General features: G+C 51.9%; 7 protein-coding genes across 7 annotated transcripts; 4 read left to right on the top strand and 3 right to left on the bottom strand.

Annotated features, from left to right (window-relative positions):
- Positions 1 to 3: 3 nt before the first annotated feature.
- PG994_007880 (uncharacterized protein) lies at positions 4 to 1,842 on the bottom strand (the record flags this gene model as incomplete). The annotated part of the gene is given in 5 exon segments (XM_066859289.1): positions 4 to 176; positions 202 to 1,098; positions 1,142 to 1,282; positions 1,376 to 1,630; positions 1,650 to 1,842. The coding sequence occupies 5 exon segments, from the start codon at positions 1,840 to 1,842 to the stop codon at positions 4 to 6; spliced, it is 1,659 nt and encodes a 552-aa protein (XP_066714776.1).
- A 3,945-nt stretch (positions 1,843 to 5,787) lies between these two features.
- On the top strand, positions 5,788 to 8,218 carry PG994_007879 (uncharacterized protein; the record flags this gene model as incomplete). Its single annotated transcript, XM_066859288.1, has 3 exons — positions 5,788 to 6,059; positions 6,140 to 6,333; positions 6,417 to 8,218. The coding sequence occupies 3 exons, from the start codon at positions 5,788 to 5,790 to the stop codon at positions 8,216 to 8,218; spliced, it is 2,268 nt and encodes a 755-aa protein (XP_066714775.1).
- Positions 8,219 to 8,479: 261 nt separating this feature from the next.
- Positions 8,480 to 9,382, top strand: PG994_007878 (uncharacterized protein; the record flags this gene model as incomplete). Its single annotated transcript, XM_066859287.1, has 1 exon — positions 8,480 to 9,382. The coding sequence occupies one exon, from the start codon at positions 8,480 to 8,482 to the stop codon at positions 9,380 to 9,382; it is 903 nt and encodes a 300-aa protein (XP_066714774.1).
- A 591-nt stretch (positions 9,383 to 9,973) lies between these two features.
- PG994_007877 (uncharacterized protein) lies at positions 9,974 to 10,634 on the top strand (the record flags this gene model as incomplete). Its single annotated transcript, XM_066859286.1, has 2 exons — positions 9,974 to 10,145; positions 10,312 to 10,634. 2 exons carry the CDS (start codon positions 9,974 to 9,976, stop codon positions 10,632 to 10,634), a joined length of 495 nt encoding a protein of 164 aa, XP_066714773.1.
- Positions 10,635 to 12,703: 2,069 nt separating this feature from the next.
- PG994_007876 (fungal-specific transcription factor domain-containing protein) lies at positions 12,704 to 15,736 on the top strand (the record flags this gene model as incomplete). Its single annotated transcript, XM_066859285.1, has 4 exons — positions 12,704 to 12,885; positions 12,951 to 14,327; positions 14,393 to 14,593; positions 14,650 to 15,736. The coding sequence occupies 4 exons, from the start codon at positions 12,704 to 12,706 to the stop codon at positions 15,734 to 15,736; spliced, it is 2,847 nt and encodes a 948-aa protein (XP_066714772.1).
- A 516-nt stretch (positions 15,737 to 16,252) lies between these two features.
- On the bottom strand, positions 16,253 to 16,795 carry PG994_007875 (uncharacterized protein; the record flags this gene model as incomplete). The annotated part of the gene is made up of 1 exon (XM_066859284.1): positions 16,253 to 16,795. The coding sequence occupies one exon, from the start codon at positions 16,793 to 16,795 to the stop codon at positions 16,253 to 16,255; it is 543 nt and encodes a 180-aa protein (XP_066714771.1).
- A 3,550-nt stretch (positions 16,796 to 20,345) lies between these two features.
- PG994_007874 (beta-lactamase-like protein) lies at positions 20,346 to 21,362 on the bottom strand (the record flags this gene model as incomplete). The annotated part of the gene is made up of 4 exons (XM_066859283.1): positions 20,346 to 20,399; positions 20,438 to 20,590; positions 20,628 to 20,752; positions 20,834 to 21,362. The coding sequence occupies 4 exons, from the start codon at positions 21,360 to 21,362 to the stop codon at positions 20,346 to 20,348; spliced, it is 861 nt and encodes a 286-aa protein (XP_066714770.1).
- Positions 21,363 to 21,546: the final 184 nt, after the last annotated feature.

Below are 21,546 nucleotides of genomic sequence, written 5' to 3'. Positions count from 1 at the left end.
AGCTCAGTTTGAGCTTGTTGAGAGATAGCAAGTCCAAAGATCCTCGGCATTGGAGTTGATAGTGAAGATACGGTTGCGTGGTACATCGACCGTACGATACGAGATTTGATCGGTAAGGCGATTCCCGAATCCGGCATAGAAGCAATGGCGATCCGGACCGTAAAGATTACGTATATCTCGAAGGGTGGCCATTTTGAAGACGTGAGGCTTTCGGAGATATATTTCGCGCGGAGGGCCGCCATTGTCCGATCAGGGACAGGATGGTCGGGCCACGAGGAAGGCGGTAGTTATCCTGGACGACACCATTTAAATAGGCTCTTGTTGTATCGGCCTGTCCCACTGACCGACTGGTGAGATACATAATGTTGTAGCCATTGGCTACAATATCACTGTACAGCTTGGCGACGCCCGCGTGCGTCCAGTCTCGGCCGATCATGTTCAGCACATGACCAAGAGCATCCGATTTGGTTATAGTTCCGTCGATGTCCGAAATGACCACCGGCGTATCGTACTTCCAAAGGTACATAAAAGCTTGGCATGTGGCTCGGTTCACGGTGAAAGCCATGGAGTTCTCACCAGGCTTCAGATTTAAAGTCTTCAGCTGATCGCTAGTCAACCGAAGAGTCTTGGCGTAGTTTCGATTTGGGTCGCCGACGTGACTTGACCCAGGAGTGGTTGGAGGTGTCCCAACGCTCGTCTGGCCTGCATCCGACTCACTTCGGCGGTGCGAAGGTAGCGGGGCCGACGACGCAGAGTCGTCACTGGCATAGCCTGGATCTGACGCAGCATCGATAGCGATTGTAGCAGTTGGCCGCAAAGAGGCGACGGTTTTCTTCATGGCAGCCTCTTTCGCGTCCTCGCTGCTGTAGATCCAGAGATTCCCTTTTTCATCCATGCCGAACAATGCGCCTATATCATAGTCACCCTGCATCTCCTCGGACAGAATATTGCGCGCCACAACCTCGGCACGGATAGCATCCTCCTCACTGCTCTTGTAGCCTGTCATATCCAGCATCAAGTCACCGGTTTCGGTGACCTTACTTCGGATGTTCGCCGCGTGGAGTTGCTCGGACAAAGTCATGGCTCGCTGCACGGCCTCTTGTGGTGGTAGAGGAGGGGGCTGATTGATCTATGGGATGACTGGTTGCTATCTTCATGCTCAGATCCTTCAGGGGATTCGTCTCGCTCGCTCCGCGCCCGCGCACTAGACGGGAGAATGTTGTCACTGTGAGAAGGCAGTCGGTATGCGTCGGGAAAATCTCCTGGAGATGGCCGCCCATTGCTCAGTGCCGGGGACGTGGGGTGATGCCCTAGGTGCCCTACCGCGTATTGCATTAGTATCTTTTTATCTTACTCAAGCGAAGGAATGGCGAACCTGGAACTGGCGCTGGGCCTGGCCGACTTGTGGATCCACTGAGAGAACGAGTAGAAGAGTGCGCATGGCCAGATGGCTCGTCAAGCTGGAGCAAGTCAGGCTCTTGCAAGGCATCGGGGTCATCCTGTTCTGCCGCGAGAGGTGGGCTGGAAGCCGGAGAGACGAGCGGGGAGGTCTGCAAGCTTTGTGGGATGGTGTCGCTGGTCTCGAAGACAAAGAAAGCTTCTCCGCCTTCGCCCAATTTCATGGAGTATTCTTGCTTCACCCCATTGACCTTGAATTCGACCTTCTTTTCGTATGGCCGCAAGAGCGAGAATTTCCCCGAAGCGAACGTGGAAAGGGGAACAGGATAGGCTGCCGTCCTCCTGCTCGACCACGATCACATCAATAGCACCGCTAAGAGTGGAGGGATTGATTGAATTCCATGCGGTCGAGACCGAGTCGCTAATATTCCGGACGTACTGCATGGTGATACTCGGAGGGCAACGCAGCTAATTCGATTTCGGATGCAAAAAGCCTGCCAGGGAAGTCGTCTGGCAGAAGGGTGGGTTATCCTAGGAAAGCCTACGAAAGTGAACTTCCTTTTCCCCCTTCCCTCTTTTGCTTTTATACAACCACGGGGCGACCCGCCCTGTAGGTTCGAGTCTTTCGGGGGCGGCCACAGAACTTATTCGAAAAGCAACAATCGAGGCGATAAGTGTTGGCGACCAAAAGCTGCTCGCCGGCAGTGGATTCAACGTTGTCGCAGCGAAGTAATCGGGGCAATAATAGTCTGCTTATTCCTTTGGACTGGTTTGATTTTGATGTTGGAGTAGGTAGTAGTAATGACAAGTGCATTCGCTGATCAAGTACAGGCACAGCAGCAGCAACAACAAAACGGCTTGTAAACGAGCGAAAATAAGTGAGCAGGTAATGTAAGACGTAATTGATCTTGTGGTGGTTTTCTGGTGGGCTGCCACAAATACGAGGCGAAAGAGTATACAAAGTGCGATTACCAGGACGTTGATTGTAACAGGTGACCGGTGGTCGGTCTGGTTTGGGGCGTAGGTAGCGGTTTGTGCTGGGGACCCTTGAGTGACCGAAGTGACGTAGCTAGAGCAGAAACAATGCCGAGGTGCAGCTGGCGGAGCTAATAATGCGACGTCGGGTACAATTTGCAAATAGGTACTTGAGCAGAGACAGCACAGACAGGGGCAATGTGCAACGCCTTACGGGGCAACCGGACGAAAGAATCGAGAGTAAGGACGATCAGAACATAATCACGAAAGGACTGGCAAGATAACGTGTGTTTTGACTTCTAGCGACAAAACAAGAGACGAGGGGGAATGCTGGCAGGGCTCACTGCATGTCAAAAGGTCAAAGAGTTGAGACATTGGGGGGGCAAGCAAGGCGAACGTACTTCTTTGAATGCAATGGATGTCAGTGTTACACACAGCCAGGACGTAGCAGCTGCCCCCCAGCACGCCCCCAGCACACCAACACTTTTTTTTGGTAGGATCCCCAGCGTCCACTAACCCAAATCAGGAGCCACATCCAGCTGACTACTCTGTTAGCAGCAGCTGTCCAGGCTGTCTCAGGTCCAGGCCACCGGCGCCCGTCAGCAAATAAGCCGCAACGGCCCATCCGACACGAGTCACTTACGGGATGCCTGCGCAAGCATGTGGTCGTTTTGTTGAATCCAATAGGACTTCCATCTGTCCCCCCAGGCCGCGAGGGGGCCTCAATGCTCATCTCATCGTGTATCCATCATCCATCCCAGCACGACCAGAGAGAGTCCTGGTAGAACGCCCAACTATCAGACAATATTTGCCTACCCGAGATGAGATGAGGGGACAGCAACAATATTGCATTCGTTTTCCTTGTACGACGACAGGCCTTCAATACATAAGTAGATGCTATGCCAGGGGCACTTCAACCAGCCAGCCATGAGCCAGCCACCAAACCGCTACCTGTGCAACTGCTACATACAAGTATTAGCTGTTAGCCCATATTTTCCACAGACATGGAAGCTGTTTATGCGCCTCGATGCTTGACCGTGGTGATACATGACCTTCCCCCCTTCTGGCGTATTGTGGATTTTGTAGTACCATTGGTCTAGAACAACGTTCGGGAACTTCTCCATCGCAAACGTCAAGGTTCATACATGATACACTCAACCCCGTCGCCGGGCTGCCTTGCGACTCGTGGCAGGCCTCGTGGGAATATCTCACGGGAGTCTGCGATCCAGCGACTCATCCCACATGTCTTCACCATATATAACTCCCGTTCCTTCCGCTCCCGTTGACTGGCTGCCGGGGCATCGCATGCAAATTTCGTTTCTGACCGGGTCGAGACTCGAAAGGAGACAGCAGGCCCACTCTACTTGCTTGTCGAGCCCCAGAAAAATGTCATTCCGCGTGCTTTGCAGGCCTTTTTTATGTACGGCATCCCTCTTAACTCGATGAAGCGCAGCTGCCGGATAGTATGTGACAATGGATGATCAACTAATCTGTATTCTCTGCTCCCTTAGTGGGCCGTCGCTTCACCCCTCCCCACGACGTGGAAGCCCATTCGCAATACTGTATGTAATAGAAGCATGCGCGTTAGGGTAGGGAGAAGAAGAGTGCATGCCACTTAACATATGCGTAAAGTATGTAGAGATATAGATGGATCGTTGTCTCTGATTTGAGGGGCAATGTCTCAACTTACAGCCCTTATGTAGTAAAGGCACAGTAGTGTGTACATCGGCACCCTGGACATGCATGATAAGTCATGACTGACAATAATACCAACCATCGAATACTAACACAGGATTGGCTTGAGGAGTACTGGTCGCAGAGGTGAACTCACCCTGCCCTTCTGTCGAGTCTGTCATTTATAATGACGCCGGTTAGTTGTCATGGGGTGTAATAGCCAATAGTTACCTTAGTCCCCTTTGGTTACAATGCCTAGGGAAAAGATCAAAACATGTACTATATCTTGGGTGAACAGATAGGCTATATACCTACTTGAGGATATATATCTTAAACTACAGTAGTATTGGAACTGTAAGCAGAGGCAGTTGGCGATGGACAACAGAATAGCTGGTCGCGGAATAGCTAATGTACATGTAGGACGTAGGTAGGTAAAGTAAGGTTAAATAAACCCAAGATGACGGGAGCCTTATTTTCCTATATTCAAGCCATTGGTTTAGCTACCCCAATACAAAGATTCAAGGTGTATCCGTACCATGTAGGTTAGGTAGGTAAACTATGCAGGCCTACCACACAAGGCTTTCGTCATTGGACCGTTTCTAGCGTTGCGAGGGCCGCGACGGCAGTTGAAGACCTCCCGCCACTGATCCCGGCGCCCGCCTAACCCATTCGAAATAACCCTGCATGCGAAATGGCAGGTAGACAACCGGCATCGATGAGTACCATGCATGCTTACCTAGGGGATGCATCTCTTCTTCATCCCATCCATGTCGTAGCCTACTGTAGTTGAATGATAGATAGGTGCCTAACGTTGCTGTTGTTGGTATCTGCATGCGACCAGTTTCCCGTCCCGGTTCTGCCTGCAGACACCGGCAATTCGCTGCATTGGTGCCAGCTCATCCAATGCAGCCACGGCCTCCCATTCGATCGTGCAACTGCCATCAATCCGCTTTCATTCTAGCCGATCGACCTTGTTGCTTCCCACAGGATACAGTCATTGCGATGCCTTCTCTATAATTGAAGTAATACTTCGAGTAAGAGCACCTGAGTATGTTAGGTTAGGTACTCCGTAGTTTGCATGAAGATCCACTCCTAAAGAAGAGAACAACGAGTCGGGTGGTGGCGCTTGGAGAATCAGAACGCCAAGCCGTTTTCTCTTCACTTTCGCAGCATTCTAAATTACATGCTTCCAAACAGACTTCATTGTTGCGTTGACTGTGGGCACTACACCAACGGTATTTGCATATTGCGCTAGATCTTTGGAGAAAACATCGTCATCCACATCTGGATTTGGGGCTGGCCCAACACTAGGAGATCCGGTCGCCTCACCTCGCGGGCCACGGTTACAGAGACTGGCCTTAACCCACACAGCTGGACACCGTCGCGGTAAGCCTAACGGGTGGGTGACGGGGATTCCAATTTCTGCAAGCCTTGCAGCGTGGCAGCTAAATCCTTACGTTCGGTTGGTCACCAAGCAAAGCACTAAAAAGCACCAGGCGGAGAGAGAGAAACATTTTCCAATTCTCAGTTTGGCGGTCCTGGCTTGTACTGTCGACCCAAAGACCCCCGACTGGATTACTGCTGCTAACGTTCAACCTTGCATTTCAATTCCCGTACCAACTCCAGTCTTTCCTTTACTTGACACCCCCTCCCCCCTCCCTCTGCTTGGTTCGGTTTTTGTTCTTAACCTGTTTATCCTTTTGGTATGCTCTTTGGTCACCGGTCGATATCTCCCACGATATGTTATGGACCCCATGGGCGACGTCTGTTCCTTCAGTGTTAGTCGTCTGTGCAGTGCTTGCCTGGTGGTTTACTGAGCCAAAGACGGCTCACCTCAATGCCATCGTCACAATCGGTTTGATGCTATTCTTCTGGTCCATCGCCCCCGAGCTGGCTCAGGAGACGCCCACCTGGTTATATCAGGCCGCTCTCGGTTTCCTAGCTACCTCGGAGCTCGACATATTCATTCTGAGGCACTTCAACATGTTGATCACAGGCCTTGCCGCCACCTGGTATGTTTGAGCGCGCAGCAGCCTTGGCCCGCGAAACCGCGTATACAGTCAAGATTCTAATCGCCCCGTGTCTTTTACAGGTTGGCATACAGAGCCTGGCAAGTCCTTCGAAAGCCAGTCCCGGAGCTTATCCATGTACTTGGAGTCGAGGTCCCCGACCCTCCCGATGTCTCTCTCGCCGGAATTCGCAAAGATGCAGCAACTCTTAATTGGACCCGACCGCACGCTAATAGCTCAGTCGCGAAGTTCCTTATACAGGTCAATGGTGTGAATGGTATGTACAACGTCATGTTGCAGAATCTGCGATTTTTGCCAGAAGAGCCGGGGGTCGCAATATTGACAGCTGGCGTTTTCTAGTGGGCGAGTCGTCAAGCCAGGAGACTGCTATAACCGTGACTGGCCTAAAGCCGAGCCATTTTTATAACATTCGCGTCATCGCTGTATCGCACAGCAACTTCCAGGCTGGCAGCCGGTCTATTCGATTGCGCACTTACAACAAAGACGGTCGACCAGAAACCGGTAACGGCAGGGTTCCCGCCAGCTGGGTACCCGAGGACCAGCCCTCTTCATCAGCAGAAAGCCACGATGACGACGGAAACATGAGAGTACCTACCGCCGCCGTCGAAACGGCCTCGATACCCGAAAGTACAGTTGCTCCCATGCAAATGAGCTCATCGGGATCTGTTACGCGGCGCAATACCCTAACAAGGAAGCACTCCCCTTCCACAGCCAGTATGGATCAATCAGTTAAGGACGCACTGGACAGAGTGCCCGAAGGGTCTTTAGTTGAGCTAAGCGCAAGGTTTGAGAACATCAGGAAAGACACCGAAGAGTCACTCGCGCAATTAGAGAAGGACGAGAGAGAGCATCAAAAGCTGTTGGACGAATTGACGGAGGAAAAAAAGACCAAGAAGCAGATTCTGAAGGAGAAGGACGAAACGACGAATAAGTGCAAGGCCGAAATGAACTTGACGGATCGCGCCATGAGGAGTACTCAGACAAGGAAGACTAATGTCGAAAAGAGGTTGAGGGATAAGGAAAACGAGCGAAAGAAGCTGCATGATGATATTGCTAGGTGGGATAAGGACCTCGCCCAGATGAAGAAAAGGCAAGCTGGGTTTGAGCAGGAGAAGGCAAAAATTCAGAAAGAAGTCGAAGAGCGGAAAAGAGAGTACAGAGACCAAGTTCAGGCTCTCCAGGCCAGCCTTGCGCAAGAAGAGGCTGAGTTGAAGGAAAAGGGAAAGGAGCTGAAAGAAGCCGAAGATCAGCGGAAGAGGCTTCCTGGCGGGGAAGAGAGCGAGGAATGGCGTGAGCGAGACCGTCAAGTGCAGAGAGATTGGGAGGCAAGGTGCAGGGATTACAATCGCCGTATTTTCTTTCTAAATAAGAAAGTGAAGGCACAAGAAGATTATGAGCTGGTGTTGCGCACCCAGCTTGCTACAGCCCAGCAGTCAAATCTTGGCTTCTCCTACGCCCAAGCCAATGCTTCTGGGGTCGACTTCGATCACGCGAATCAGACGCAACTCAAACGCCGGACTGGAAACTCCATGCCAGGCGCAGCAGCACCGTCGCCATCTACATCGTATGCGATTGAAGAGAGACAATCTTATATGCCGGCAAATGGCTTCGATGGCGGTTTTTCCACGTCGCGTGCTCCGACCATTCCCCCGGGCTTTGCTGCCAGTGCGTTCCCAAACTTCTCCGACGTTTCCGCTCCGTTGGACGACGAAGGGATCCAAGCACTCACGGCTGGTGCGCCCCTGAGTCCGACAGCAACTTCTTTACTTCCAGCAACGTTATTCGACACGGCCGACGATGACTTCCCACCAACCAGGCCATCAAGGCATGGCACGTTCGGTCAGCCGATGTCACCTGAAAATGACCCCCAATCGCCTATATCAGAAGGGATGTCGTACAGTGCTATGTCAAGTCCCCATGGCTCTGCTCAGCACCTGCCCTTTTCTCATTACGGGGGCGACGTCAGTGAGAGGGCATCCCTGCGAGGAGAATATGGCACAGCATCCTCACCGGCGGCTCCTTCGACCCAGACTAATAGGTTCTCATTCTGGCCCCATCGTCAAAACAAGAGCACGAATGAGCCACCAACCTCCAGGTTCTCTCAAATCTGCGCAGAGCCAATCATTTCCCCGGCAAACTGATGAAAATGATACTTTTCCAAATAAGAGGCGAATTAGTTTTTCATCTGGCTGGGGAATGTTCAATCGCAACTCGGCAGGTCCTGCTATTGGCGATAACGGGTTAGCTGGCCTGCGTGGTGTTACCTCGCGGCGCGTGCCTTTCTTTGCCAACAATGATGCAAGTGGATCCATTTACCCCGAACGGGATCCTAGCAGTCCTAGGCCACTGTCCATTGCCTCGTCCGAGCTGCCCAGGCCATCTACCGAAAGTGGCCCGCCGATATGGGGCAGGTCTCATCCAAGCAGGATCTGGTCTCCCAAGGCGGGGATCCTTGGTCAAGAACCGTGTCTAGGAGACCCTCTATCCATGGCTCCCCTTCAGCTCTCAAGACTACCTTGGCCGATGCAGAAGATGAGATTCTGGATGAGTCTGAGATGCGCCAGCCTTCCTCGTCAGTTGGTGTTATCGGCTCGAGACCATCTGCTGCCAAGTCACTGAAGCAAAGCCTTAATCCCAACGCGCCATCATTTATGGGAATGTTTCGAACTAAGGATAAAGACACCAAAGAGGACAAGGTCAAGGCTAAGGGTAAAGAGCAGGAGGCGCATAGGGAGGACAATCCCCGCGTCTCGATCACGTCGTCCACTTGGGAATCAATCGAACGCCCGTCCATGGACGAGTCGCTTGCGGAATCCCGTGAGTCGCGGGACACCCTTTCAGTCTCCGAGTCCCACGAGTCTCTCTCATTGGACCATTCTCACTCGAACACACCATCGGAACCGGCACACGGACTTGGACTGAAAGACCCAGAGAGCGGACTTAGGAAGCTTCTCCGAAAGGGGAGTTCTTCCAAATTCAGTCTTTCTTCCATCCGCGGATCGAAGAAAGGCCCAGGAAGCGTTAGCAATTCGGACAAGAACTTGAACCTCGAACGCACTAGCATTGATATCGATGACCATGGTCAAGACGGTGGAAATGGTGCGGCCGGAGCGGCACTTCTCGGGCGTAGCTACGACAGTGTGAACAGCAGTCCCAATATAGGAAGCGTGAGTGGTGGTCGGGCTAAGGACGGCCGGGCCAGCTGGACCGGACGGTTTACGATGAAAAAGAAGCAGGGCAAGGATAAGGACGAAGAATCTGCCCCTTCGACTCCGGCTTTGGGTGCTATGTCGGAAGACCAATAGCAAGCTTTGAATACTCATAAAGCGTCAATTACGATTTGTAAAGCATACGGCAATAGGCCCTTGTCAAGCATGGATTCGAAATCAAGCATTAGGGGACTTCAATGTCTCTATTTCTCTCTCACGGCTTACTCTACCTTTGGTATGAACTACGAACATGCGTGCTAGATTTGACATGTTGTATTGTGCATCTTACTGGCTATAGTAGCTCTGAGTAACCTCCCCCGCTGTCCCGAAATCCATATGTAATACTATAGGTTAGGTGCCAGTCTCAGGCCTCTCCTGATTCTGGACCTTTGGCGGTGAAAGGTGGCAGAATGCCCCATGGCAGGTGCAGTGCAGAGGGTGCTCGCTAGCTCCGGGAGCGAGCTCCTCTGCCCACAATCGGTCGGTCTCGGTGGGCTCTGGGTTTCGAAGGGACCTAAGATATCCATTCGGCAATTCGATTTCTAATCCTCAACTTAGGGGCCGGACAACTCACCTCGATTTTCATGGAATCCATAATAGTAGAGGAGTGATGATTGAAAGTACCTAGCGCACGCGACTTGCCATTCTCTGACGGACCACATCCACTACATCCACACAACATCGTGAATGGCCGCCGCCATGGCTACGACACCACCGTCCGGCCGCGATGGGAAGAATGCTACAGAGGGTCTCCCCATGCCCTCGCGCAATCCCCTGCCGTTATCAGCCAGTCAAGAGGCGCAGGTGCGCGAGGTATTCAATGCGCGGGTGCGAATGCAATGCCAAGATGAGATTAAAGGTATGTTGCTACTGATTACCCATTGCTTCGCTAGAAGTACACCACTTGCCTTTGCTACTTCATGGCTTTTCTTGGCCCCCCGAGCGGAAACTATCGCCACGAGAGATACCGCGAAGATATCCGAACCATGGGACTGACGCTGATTCTTCTTGTCTGTTAAAACCAGCCTTTGCCGACTGCGCCCGCAACCGCACCTTCACCATCCCCTTCGCCTGCCGGAAGATGTCGCGCCAGATGAACTCGTGCATGATGGCGCACGCGACGCAGGCCGAGCACGACCGGGCGCGCGAGGAGTGGTTCGCGACCCGCATGGAGCGGGCGCGCGAGCGCGAGCGCAAGGAGCGACGCAAGATCGAGCAGGAGAAGTTCCACCGCGAGTGGTGGGGCTTGCCTGAGCGCGACCCGGAGGAGGTCCGCCGGGAAGAGGCGAAGCTGCGGCAAGGGGAGCGGATCGGGGGCGGGTATGAGAAAAGGAGTGGCGGCAAATAGCAGCCGAGGGATGAAAATAAATGATGAACGACCAACGGTACGGCAGGGAGGAACGACGTTCCCTTGTGTGGCGTTCGAAAGACATGTGTATATTGCACGGAGGTGGGAAGGACATGAGGGAGCGTGTACATGTCTGAATGTATAATGCATCAGTCGGCGTTTGGGTGCTTGATATTCCACTACTCTGAATTATACAGCTCTGGCAAAAGGGGTGTAGAATCCCATATACTCTCGATCTGAACGACCGCATGTATAATGAAATAAAAAGAACGGCTCACTTATCCATGAGATGCAGCCATAGCTAGTTCTACGGCCATCCCTTCATCTTCGGTTTTATAGCAAAATAGGTGGACGTACTCAGCTTAGGTAACCCTAGGCTGCGAGAAGGCCGAGTGTTATGTTTTATGCGGCACTCAATCTACTTCGGAGCTTCATTCGTCCTGGATCGTTTTACGAGGCTATTCTTGACGACAGCGTGCTTGCAAGTAACTCTTGAATAACGAAGTCCAGATAGTGTACTGTCGCTCTGACGAACGGCGGTAGTTCTTCGCATGCTTACTTTTCATACTTCGATACGTTATCGGCCACTCGATCGACTTCGAACTCGGCTATGGGAGAAGTTCCGACTCTGTATCGAAGCTTTCGTCTGGGTATACCACCGATGGAGGGGACAAAATGCACTCCATTGGTACTTGGCCGATGTCCGAGTATTGTCAACACAACGCCAGTGTCCATTGCCAACTATTTGGCCCGTTGTGTCCCTTCAGATGGTAGACCCGACTACTCATTAGATCGTATCACAGACAATGCAAGATGCCTCTCCCGATTTGCCTGGATGGATGGAGTGAGATCCCCTCAGCATTCGTCTATCTTATATGGGCGTCGGGGCGACATGGCGCACGGTCGTCTTGGCCGGGAAGTAAGACTTGCTTGCTAGCAATGCTATTTTCGTACATCGACCGACCCTTTGTGATACCACGGATATACCGGAAGATCTAGTTGACGCATCGAATATGGCCAATGGTAGTTCGCATTTTAGCATACCGAGAACCGAAAAGCCCACTCGTCAATATAGATGCTGGTGATGTTAATTGCCATCTCTTCCTCCCCTGACTCGCCGTGCCGATCAATAATTTTATTCATTCATGTCATGCGAGGTAAAGAAGACATGCCATAAGAAATTGTACAATTTCAACTCAAAGTCTCTAGATGAGAAGTCTATGGATGCGGTAGTCGTGACAGTTTGTGGTAGGACGCAACAGTATGTCACTGCCGGATGTGTAGCCGGTAGTGAAGTTATTACCGGATTACCGACACAGCCAATCACAGCTCTCCAATCGATTCCAAGGGCGGCATCTTCCACCACCCATCAAGAGTAGGGTAGGGTCGGCGATGGGGTCGGCCAACCCTCATCCAGTCAGCATGTCAACTTCTGCTCACCAATGACTCGCTTCTGGATTCGCCATCGTTGGATCCGGACCCATGTACCACGTGCAGGTAAGGGCGACATGTACTGCAGCTGACCTACTTACATATGTATGGCCAGAACCATGGCCGGACAGCCGGAGGGGGCTTGCTGCAGATCGGCCTTGAATGAGAGAAGCTTTAATATCTGGATCCGGAGAGCAGGCCATATTTTGTTGACCCTCTCTCTATCAATCCATGGATCTGATTGAAACCGTTTCCAGGTCAGTCGTATGTTGCTGGCCATGCTCGCAAGGTAGAGGCGCTATCAAGCGATCACCTCAAGACAAACCGCGTCTTACCAACATGCAGCTCAACTTTCATACATGCGTCCCCTTGAGACCACCGTGATATCGACGGACCCGACAACCAGTCCGGGGCATGCCACATGCCTTAGTGTCATCAGCAAAGCACCTCGATATAGGGGCAGAACCCCACATGACCCCTGGTCATCACCACCCTGGAACTCCACTCCCCCCGCGATTTCCAAAACCTCAGCCTCTAACTCAACGTCCTCTTTGAAGCTCCATCCCGCTCTCTCCCGTCTATTCCTCTTCCTTATCAGTTGCAAGGCTGCAAGAGGCCCGACCCAAAATCCCCACCCAATGAACGTCGATGCCATGGATCCTAATAAGCCCAGAGCCGCCGCCAAAGCGCGCAAAAGAGCGGCCAAAGCCTGCCTCTCCTGCAGGGCACGCAAAGTGCGGTGCGATGTGTCCCAGAGAGGAATGCCGTGCATGAACTGCTACCTCGACAACGATACTTGCGTCGTGGCAGACCGAGCGTCGTGCGTCGAACCCCATCCCCACCCAGAGGCAGACAGATAGATACTGACTACCTGCATCCACATAGCCGTAAACCTCAGCAGGTCTCCATTCCTCCATATGAGCCAAGTGTTAATGATGCTTCTGAGTCGTCCAGAAATGGATACGCGGCAACGGAGAATAACTTTGACGACGACACGTTTCCGTCAACGCAAGCGCAAGCACCCCCGGCCTTTGACGCAGGTCAGACGTCGTTGCCAGGCTTTGGGAACAATGCTGGCGCCCAGGGCAGGGCGCATGCCCCCCAAGCCGGCGTCGATCGCAACCAGTCGAATATGTCCAGCAGATCCTCGTTGTTTCCGCCGCCGAATGCGTCGTGGGCGGAAAATGGGCAACGCCAGAGCAGCGCAGATATCACATACTCTTACTATCCCTTCCTCAGTATCAACAACCTTCACAACCTCCTGCCGCAAGATGTCAACTATCTCGAGTCGCAGGGCTGTTTGCGTGTACCTACCCCTGAGGTACTAGATGAGTTCGTCAGGCAGTACTTCCTCCATGTTCACCCCTTGATGCCTGTGCTCAACGAAGGGGATTTCTGGGAAATGTACGGCCAATATGGCTTTGGCGGGTCTGGGGAAAGGATGTCGCTCCTGGTATTCCAGTCCATGCTATTCGTCGCGTGCAACTTCGTCTCCAAAGAGAACATCAAACCACTGGGCTTTTCGAGCACTCGGGTGGCCCGGGCTACTCTTTACCGACGGTGTAAACTCCTCTACGATTTTGAAAGCGAATCTTCCATGATCTACCTTGCTCAAACGGCCATCATGTTGTCCCAGTGGTCTCCCAACTTCACCCAGGCCTTCAAAAAGGCGAACTCGACATGGCTGAGTGCCGCCATTCAACATGCGAAAAATGCAGAAGCTCACCACTATTCAGCGCTTCCTAGTTTTTCCCCCGTCATGAGTCCCTTGCAGTACAAAAAGCAGAACGTTCTGAAGCGCCTTTGGTGGTGCTGTATTGTGAGAGACCGGATATTACCCCTCGGGATGCGTCGAAGCCTCAAGATCACTAGGTCACACTTCGACTTCAGTTCGAGCCCTGCATTTGGCTACAAGGACATGGCAGATGAGGTCGAGCGTTCAGATGTCTATGACTCGGCCACGAAGAAATACCTGATTGAAATCTTTGTCCAGATCGTGGATCTTTGCACTGTACTAACAGACCTGATTATGATGGTCTTCCCTCTCGACGACTCCCCTGGTTGGGGAAAGAAGATTGGACCCGATGAAACCGTCAAAGTCAGGGAGTGCAAGCAAGCACTGCGGCGGTGGTACACCTTGACGATCCAGAAGTTCCCAATGTTTGGCGGCTGTGGTTCTCCTCGGACAGCCGTAACAAGAGGCACAGGTCACCATCACGAGTCGGCGATACTGTACACCAACATGATGTACATGTATTACCAGTACGTCCATCCGCGTTGATGTGGTTTTTGCTCTCAGGAGGTCAAACTCGCTAACTATCCCACAGCTCGTCATGGGTGGCACTGAGCCACCACGAAATACTCCAAACCGCCGTCACGGCCGTGACGCCGAATCTAACGAGTAACCTTCGCGAATTTTCCACCATATATGAGAATCGCCACGAGCTCCAGGAGGCCGCATCCGGAGTTACCAAGTGTCTGCAGGAGCTCATCCAACTCAAGCTGGCTCGATGGCTCCCAATCAGCGCGTATGTTTCTTTCTCCCGACTTAACCAAATGATCCAGCCGCTTACCTTCTCTGTAGCGTACCGTGCACAGCTTTGCCCCTTGTTCTGCATATCATAGACGTCAAACTATCCTCATTCCGTCGAAGCCAACCTTCGCCCGATGAGTTGGTGAAACAGAATCGGCTCAGCGTGCTTGTCGAGGCCATGAAGACGTATACGCCACAGTACGACGGCTGCGATTACGTGAGTGAGACGATCCGGCACATCATGACCCTGGCCCAGCTCGACACTCCCACGCCTCTGCCAACGACCAGCACGACGAGCACGATCGCGAACTGGACCGACATACTGGCCTCGCAGCCTGGATGCTACCTGCGGCTCGCCATGACCATGGATCTGAGTTTCGCAAAGGGGCGCCTACCAGAAGAGTCGGATTTCCCGGCCAGCCTGCGCGGCCTCTTCACCGCGGGGCGAAACCCTGTGAGGGCTCTGCTCAGGGGCAGCCCAAGGATGGGCCCCAGTGTTATCCCTGGGTTTGCAGCGGCATCGCACCACCAGATGTTCTCTCCGCCGAATTCGTATACGGTACTGGGTGAGCACTACCACCAACAACAGCATCAGCACCAGCGCCAGCAGACTTCTTCCGTCTCTACATTTATTCCTCCTGCGCCCGGCACAGTGCATTCTCTATCCTCGGACGAGACAGAGTCGCCCGCGAATTCGTTGGACGAGGATGGCAGTACTATTACAAGGAACGCAGTGTCCGCTGCCCATATGAACGGCACGATGAGTGGAGGAGACCTAGTCAGCAGGCCTTACCATGGAAACATGATGATGCTTGACAATTTTGCGGCGTCCGATTTAGAGGTGGAGGACATTGCCGGCGAAATCCTGGCTGCGCAATTTTTGCGGCAGTCCAACGACTATGGGTCTTTGGTTGCTGGTGGTGGTGGTAGTACAACGAGGGGTGGTAGTAACGTTGAAGTCAGCCAAGACGAGCAAGCAGCAGGCTCGAACGAAGACGACGAGGCGACAATGGGAGGCATGGAGACCTGGTTCGATAATGCTTGGGGCAACGAAGGTGACGCGGGACTCGAGGACAACGATGCGGCCAGAATCCTTCGGGATGCAATGGGCGATGGAGGGGTGGAGTGCGGTGCGTAATACGCCAACGTCTTTATGGGCAGGACACCATATGATATGAAATCCAGTCAGATACGGAAGATTTGTGTTTTATGTGCGAATTTGCATGGGCAAGCGGAGCGGGCTTATAAGGATGGCGCAACGAATGATTTGATTTTTGGGATGGGCAGTCAGTCGTCTCCGTATTATGAGATCTGATGGTATTGAACCGGTTATAGATTCGGTTGTACGATAACTGCGCACTCACTATCACTACATCCAGAATGTGTAAAAGGGGGATACGTTTAGTAGTTAAAGTCACTAGACTTAATAGGATATTTCTTCAATTAGATACCCGTGATAGCAGAACAGTTCGGAGTCTTGTTCGATAGGACGTCGGTAGGACTGGCCAAAAAGGGGGTTTCCCATTGTGAGTTCAGAACTCCTCTATCTGCAGCACCATCTCTATAATACTCATCAAATTACTAGTCGAAGCCTATAACCATCAGCAACCCAATCAACTCCTCTTTTCTATATTGTATACTTGACAGTGCGTAATCATGACGCCTCCGGTATAAACTTGCGCATAACTTGGTCAATGTACCAATCGGGCAAACTCCAATCCCGCCGAGCCTCCGCGATGCCCCGGTCCATACGGCTCACATATTCAGGCCGAGGACTGTCTGCCTTGACGCGGTGGTAGTCAATGTAGACCAGGGTCTGCTGCTCATACTGTCTGTACTCGTCGTTCTCTGATGACCCGGTGGTGCCCTGGACGACCTCGACATCCAGCATCTCCTTCTCGTAGGCCGTGGGGACGCCCTCGTGGACATCCAGCTCGGCCTCGTCATCTGGCGGCAGCGTGTAGAGAACGCCATAAACGCCAGGAGCAGACGCCTTGTTGTCGTTGTCCGCCGCCGCTGCTGCGGGGTCTTCGACGATGTTGGCGAAGCCCCGCTCGTTGATGATCCATCTCCAGCCGCGAAGATGGCCGAGTGCGACCGGAGCGGCGCCGGGACAGCGCTTTTTCATCTGCGTGCATGACAGGTTCGAGCCATACGCGAAGTAGAGCTTATGGTTTGTGCCCTGGGTTGCACACATGGTTGTGGGCTGGAGAACTGGCAATTTGAGATGGAGCACACTGCGGTTTCCGACAAGAATTGAGCTCCCCCTTTCCTCATTAGCATGGCGTAGGAATACAAGAATTAAAATAATAAAACAAAGAGATAGCTGGGCACACTTCTCGACTGGTTTCTTTCGAAGAACAGTAATACTCCAAAGAAAAGCAGCGAATAATGACTGAATGGCGGTGGTAGTCATAACAATAAAAGTCAGCAGTGAAGTGGTCTATTGTAAGTCAAGTGTTACGGCCTAGCCCCCGCATTACGTCCATTCTTGGAGGGCCAAGGTGCTAGCTACCACCCTACCTCACAACAGTATGTAGTTACCACAAGAGAGCATAATACGAAGCCTTTCGCGGAAAACACAAGTCCGTACATTACATGGGCAAGATAGTCGAGTCGGATGAGGAGGTCCTTATAACTACTTGGTATTCGAGCTGCTCCCGAGCCCTTCTCCTATGAGCCAACCATGAGTGAAGCGTCTCGCCGAAAGGAGCCCGTAGTCAAGCCGAAAGGAGCCTGTAGTCAAAATGCAAATATATATATCGTCTCTCTTATTTTCCAAGCCTTCGGGGTTTCTTTCCCCTAATATATTTTCAGACCCAACTCCTAGATCAATCCTTGCTGTGATTAAGCCAAGCTCCGCCCCAAGAGCCTTTGCCAGCATATATCGTAAGTAAGTCCTGTCAGACATTGCTATGTTCAAAAAAAGTCTTGTTATGAATGGCTTACTATTCAGGCTGGATATGAATTTCTAATGTTGAAGGTGCGATTGGGGTAGTAAGGGATGGCACTTAGCCCCCGACGAGTGATTCTGTGACGACATTCGGTCTCCCTTATCCACTGGCAGTGAAGGTTATCTAAGGAAAAGTCATCATCGCTTATTACAGCCATCTGCCATGGAATAACAAGCAATTCTTAACCAGTCAAATGGTCATGTAACCCGACCATCGATTAGGTTCGGTGCCGCTCGAGATCGGATTATTAGTTACTTGAACGGGTTCATAAGGTGCACCCGAGGCATAGCGGGCACATAGCGGGCACATAGCGGGCACGTACTCAGTAAGTTTGATCTTGGCTACGTATTGGGGCTACATATTGAACGGGCAAGCCAGTCAGGTAGATTCAAATGAGATTCCATTGTATGATTTCAAGAAGGCGGGAACGCGGGGAATTGATAGAGAGAATGTCTCAGAGGACGTCGAGGCCATCGCAGTACAATAGGATCCCTGAAAGTTTGTTAAACGATGGATACCGTTTCGGACTTCAGACGAAGTACCGAAAGGCTATATTTGTGTAGGGAGTACATCGAACGTCCATTTAAAACATAAAAAAAGAGAGGAGTTACTACCGTAAAAGATGTCCCGCCACTGAACAGCTGTTATACGTTTCAGCACGATAGAGGTATTGCGGACGCATGAAATAAATACCTGTACAAGGGCTCTCACACAAGGGTATGAATTTAACAAACTTTCAGGGGGGCGGGTGTAGAGCTGACGAAGTAGAACGCACGTACGACACCCACAAGCTTTTCTATGCTTTTTAATCCAAGACGAACTGGCGAGGGAGGCTGGCCAATCCCCCGACTGCTTTTCTGAGATCGCCGCTAGGATAATACCGCCTCAGGGTGGTATGAGCAGTAGATCCACCTTCGTTAGGCATTCTGGCCCCTTGGTAAAGAGAGCGAGGCTACTGGAGCGATCAAATACATAGGAACTTCGTGGCGTGTCGTTGCAGGGATCTCGATCAGCGAATATTACGCGCAGCGAATTATATTAGTCGTCGTAAGATCCGCATTCTCAGATAGGTGCTGGTGACGGGGAGTTGTACATGGCTGCCTCGTTTCTCTGCATCAGTAGTTTGCTCATCATGTCTAGTATCTTGAAATGTGACCCGTACGATTGGGGGATGTATGAATAGAGGCCCAATTCATCTCAGTATCTGGTGTTAGGTACCACATGTAGCTTGCTCGGTCCAGAGTCCTCTAAAATACGAACGAGCAAGCAGGTGTACAAGTCAAGAGGCAACTCACCGAAAACACAGCTGGTGGGCGAGCCATTAGAAACTGCATGTCTGTCACATCTGCTCCGTTATAAGTAGACAAGACGATCCTGCTCTCCAGAGGTGACACTCTACTTGATGCCTACCATATCAGACAGAGGGATCCATCATAAGCTGTCCCGGAAGTTCTGTTTAGTCCCAGAGCCCTCTTGTCTCTCCCTGCAAGTCGTTGTCGTGAGGCTTTACTAGTCATCATTGAACTACTATACAACCCATACACTTGGGTAACCATGCTCTCTTCATGCCAAGAAGAAGGTGAAGGGTGGGTACCCTCAGCCTCCAGTTCACCATCACCGCTGTGAATGCTCCAGTTCCGTTATGAGAGGACCATACATCACATCTCATCCGACTACCGCCTCAGAACGAAAGGCCGAAAGGAAGAAGCTGCCTGATACTAGTAAGCGCGTTTCGCTTCGAGCCAAGCTCTAGCAGCGACCGTAACGTCATGGTGGCAGACCAGACCTCGGACGCATCCGTCGCCATAAGAAGTCTAGAAAGGAAACCAAGAAGGAACTGGACCGTATCTTAGAGAAGTTGAATTAGAGCTGTTTGGGCCTACCCTATGACGACAAATCAGATGGATATGGTCAGTGAATGCCGGCTTATTGATCGGACTGCATTGTCTGTTTAGGAGCGCAGCTCAAGATGAAAGTTGGTATCATGGCATGGCTTGGGGATTAAATAGCGTTGTTGAAGTTCAATTCGTTTAATGATGCTTCTGCCACTTGCAGTATGAGGATCTGTGAGGCAACTGATGGACTATCGTCTTTTCATCAATCGTCTCAGCGCTCTCGATATAGCATCTCAACATAATACATAATGCCTGCTGCGTCTGGGCATGCAAGACTGGTCCCATTGACTGCTTTGAAATTATCGATGGCTATTACTACAGACCGTCGAACCCACCAGCCTTTGAAGTAGGAGATTGGTCACACGTCCTACTATCTGTGCTTCCAGTTCCTGGGGTTATCGTGTATTATATGCCCGGTAGGATGTGGTAGTATGGGATCTACGTCTTTTGAGTTGCTGATGCATCGTTTGCCTAGCTCCCCAGAGCATATGCTGATATTCATCTACCTTGCTTACTCTATGATGGCGCTGCTATACGAAACAGTCCCAGCATTTGAAGCGATATGGATGGAATGCCTAGGTGACCTTGGTCGATACAGAATGGCGATCGAAGATAACGATATACGCGATCGAGAGGTTTGGACTGCTGTATCTAGATAAACCTGTTACGGTCAACAATAAAATGCTTCTGAAAAGAGGTACCTGTCCAACCAGGTTGCGGCTCCGGCTAGACCCGGTGACGGCCAGCAAAGTTACACTTGGTGAGATGGTTGTTGCACATACTGAAAGCAAACCATAGCACAACTCCCATTATTCATTCAACGTACACTATTCACTGAAAGGTGATACAGTCTGTGATATTAAGACAAGAAATCAATACGCCGATATCAACCACCTCCTCACCATTTCTCGCCGTTAACCTTCAGGGGAAGGTGCAGCATGCGCGCCCCATCCTCGTTGGGCTTGGCAACTGCCCGGTACGGATATTAACCTGGAGAGACTGGTGGAGGAGCTGGGGCGCCGGCAGCGTCGCATCGCGCTCCTCGCGCAGAGCCACGAACTCGTCCTCGGAGACGCCGTCGCGCAGGTGCTTGTTCTGCGCGCGGTGGTCACTGACCGTCATGTAGGCCACGGGGCTCCCGCGCTCGGCGAGGGTAGTCGTGGCCCGTCCAGATCTTGACGTGGTCCGGCATGCTGAGCAGCTTGCGGCCCGACTTGAAGAGATCCCGCGCGCTGCCGCCGGGGAAGTCGCAGCGCGCCGTGCCCAAGTCGGCGTTGAAGAGGGAGTCGCCGCCGAAAACGTTGTCTGAGTCACGCCATGGACGAATGTCAGCAATATGCGAATGGAAAGGGGCTCATGCTTTCGCATAGTATAGGACTTACTCACCCCCTATCTTGTAGCCAAGGTGATCGGGAGTATGGCCCGGAAGGTGAATAGCCATCGCCGTAAGCTGGCCGATTTGGAACATCTCATCGTCGCCAAAGAGCTTGTCAAATACATTGATGTACTCCTCACCCGGAACGCCGTACTTCTCTCCTATTGCCTCCTGCATCTCACGAATACGTTGCCCAGCGACCACCAGTGGCTTGAGTCCGTCGCTTCCTGTGTCCAGGCGGTACCGAAGATAAGACGCAGCAGTTAGATGGTCGGCATGCGCGTGGGTTTCGAGAATCATGCAGACATGGTAGCCCTTTTCTTTGACAAGGGACAATAGTGCGTCAGCCGTAGTAGTCGAGATGACTTGAGTGGCAAGATCGAAATCTAGAACGGGGTCAATGATGACAGCCATCAAGGTAGCTGGATCAGCAACGACATATTGCCAAGTCCCCGTCTTAGGTTCAAAAACATCGTGGACAGTTGGTTGTCCCTCGGTCGACGCAGTCGTGGTGGCGTAGTCAGGGGTTGAAGGTTGCATATTTTGACCGTCTTTCGGAACACCACTAGAATGTTCAAGTAGCCAAGGAGCTCGGAGATGTGAGGCTATTTTATCAGAGGTCGGGAGTGCTTTTCTGGAGGCAGCTTGGTGAAACCCTCTAGTATCTGTAGAATGGTCTACAAGTAGCCTTCGACTGCTGTAAAAGGGCTTTCTAGAGCTGCAT

This window comes from Apiospora phragmitis, assembly GCF_038363925.1.
Source record: "Apiospora phragmitis strain CBS 135458 chromosome Unknown utg000007l:2111988.0-4706623.0:1.0-2598199.0, whole genome shotgun sequence".
In the NCBI taxonomy this organism is placed as follows: domain Eukaryota; kingdom Fungi; phylum Ascomycota; class Sordariomycetes; order Amphisphaeriales; family Apiosporaceae; genus Apiospora; species Apiospora phragmitis.
Note: the sequence above shows the minus strand (reverse complement) of the source record. Positions and strands in the feature narration are given on the sequence as shown.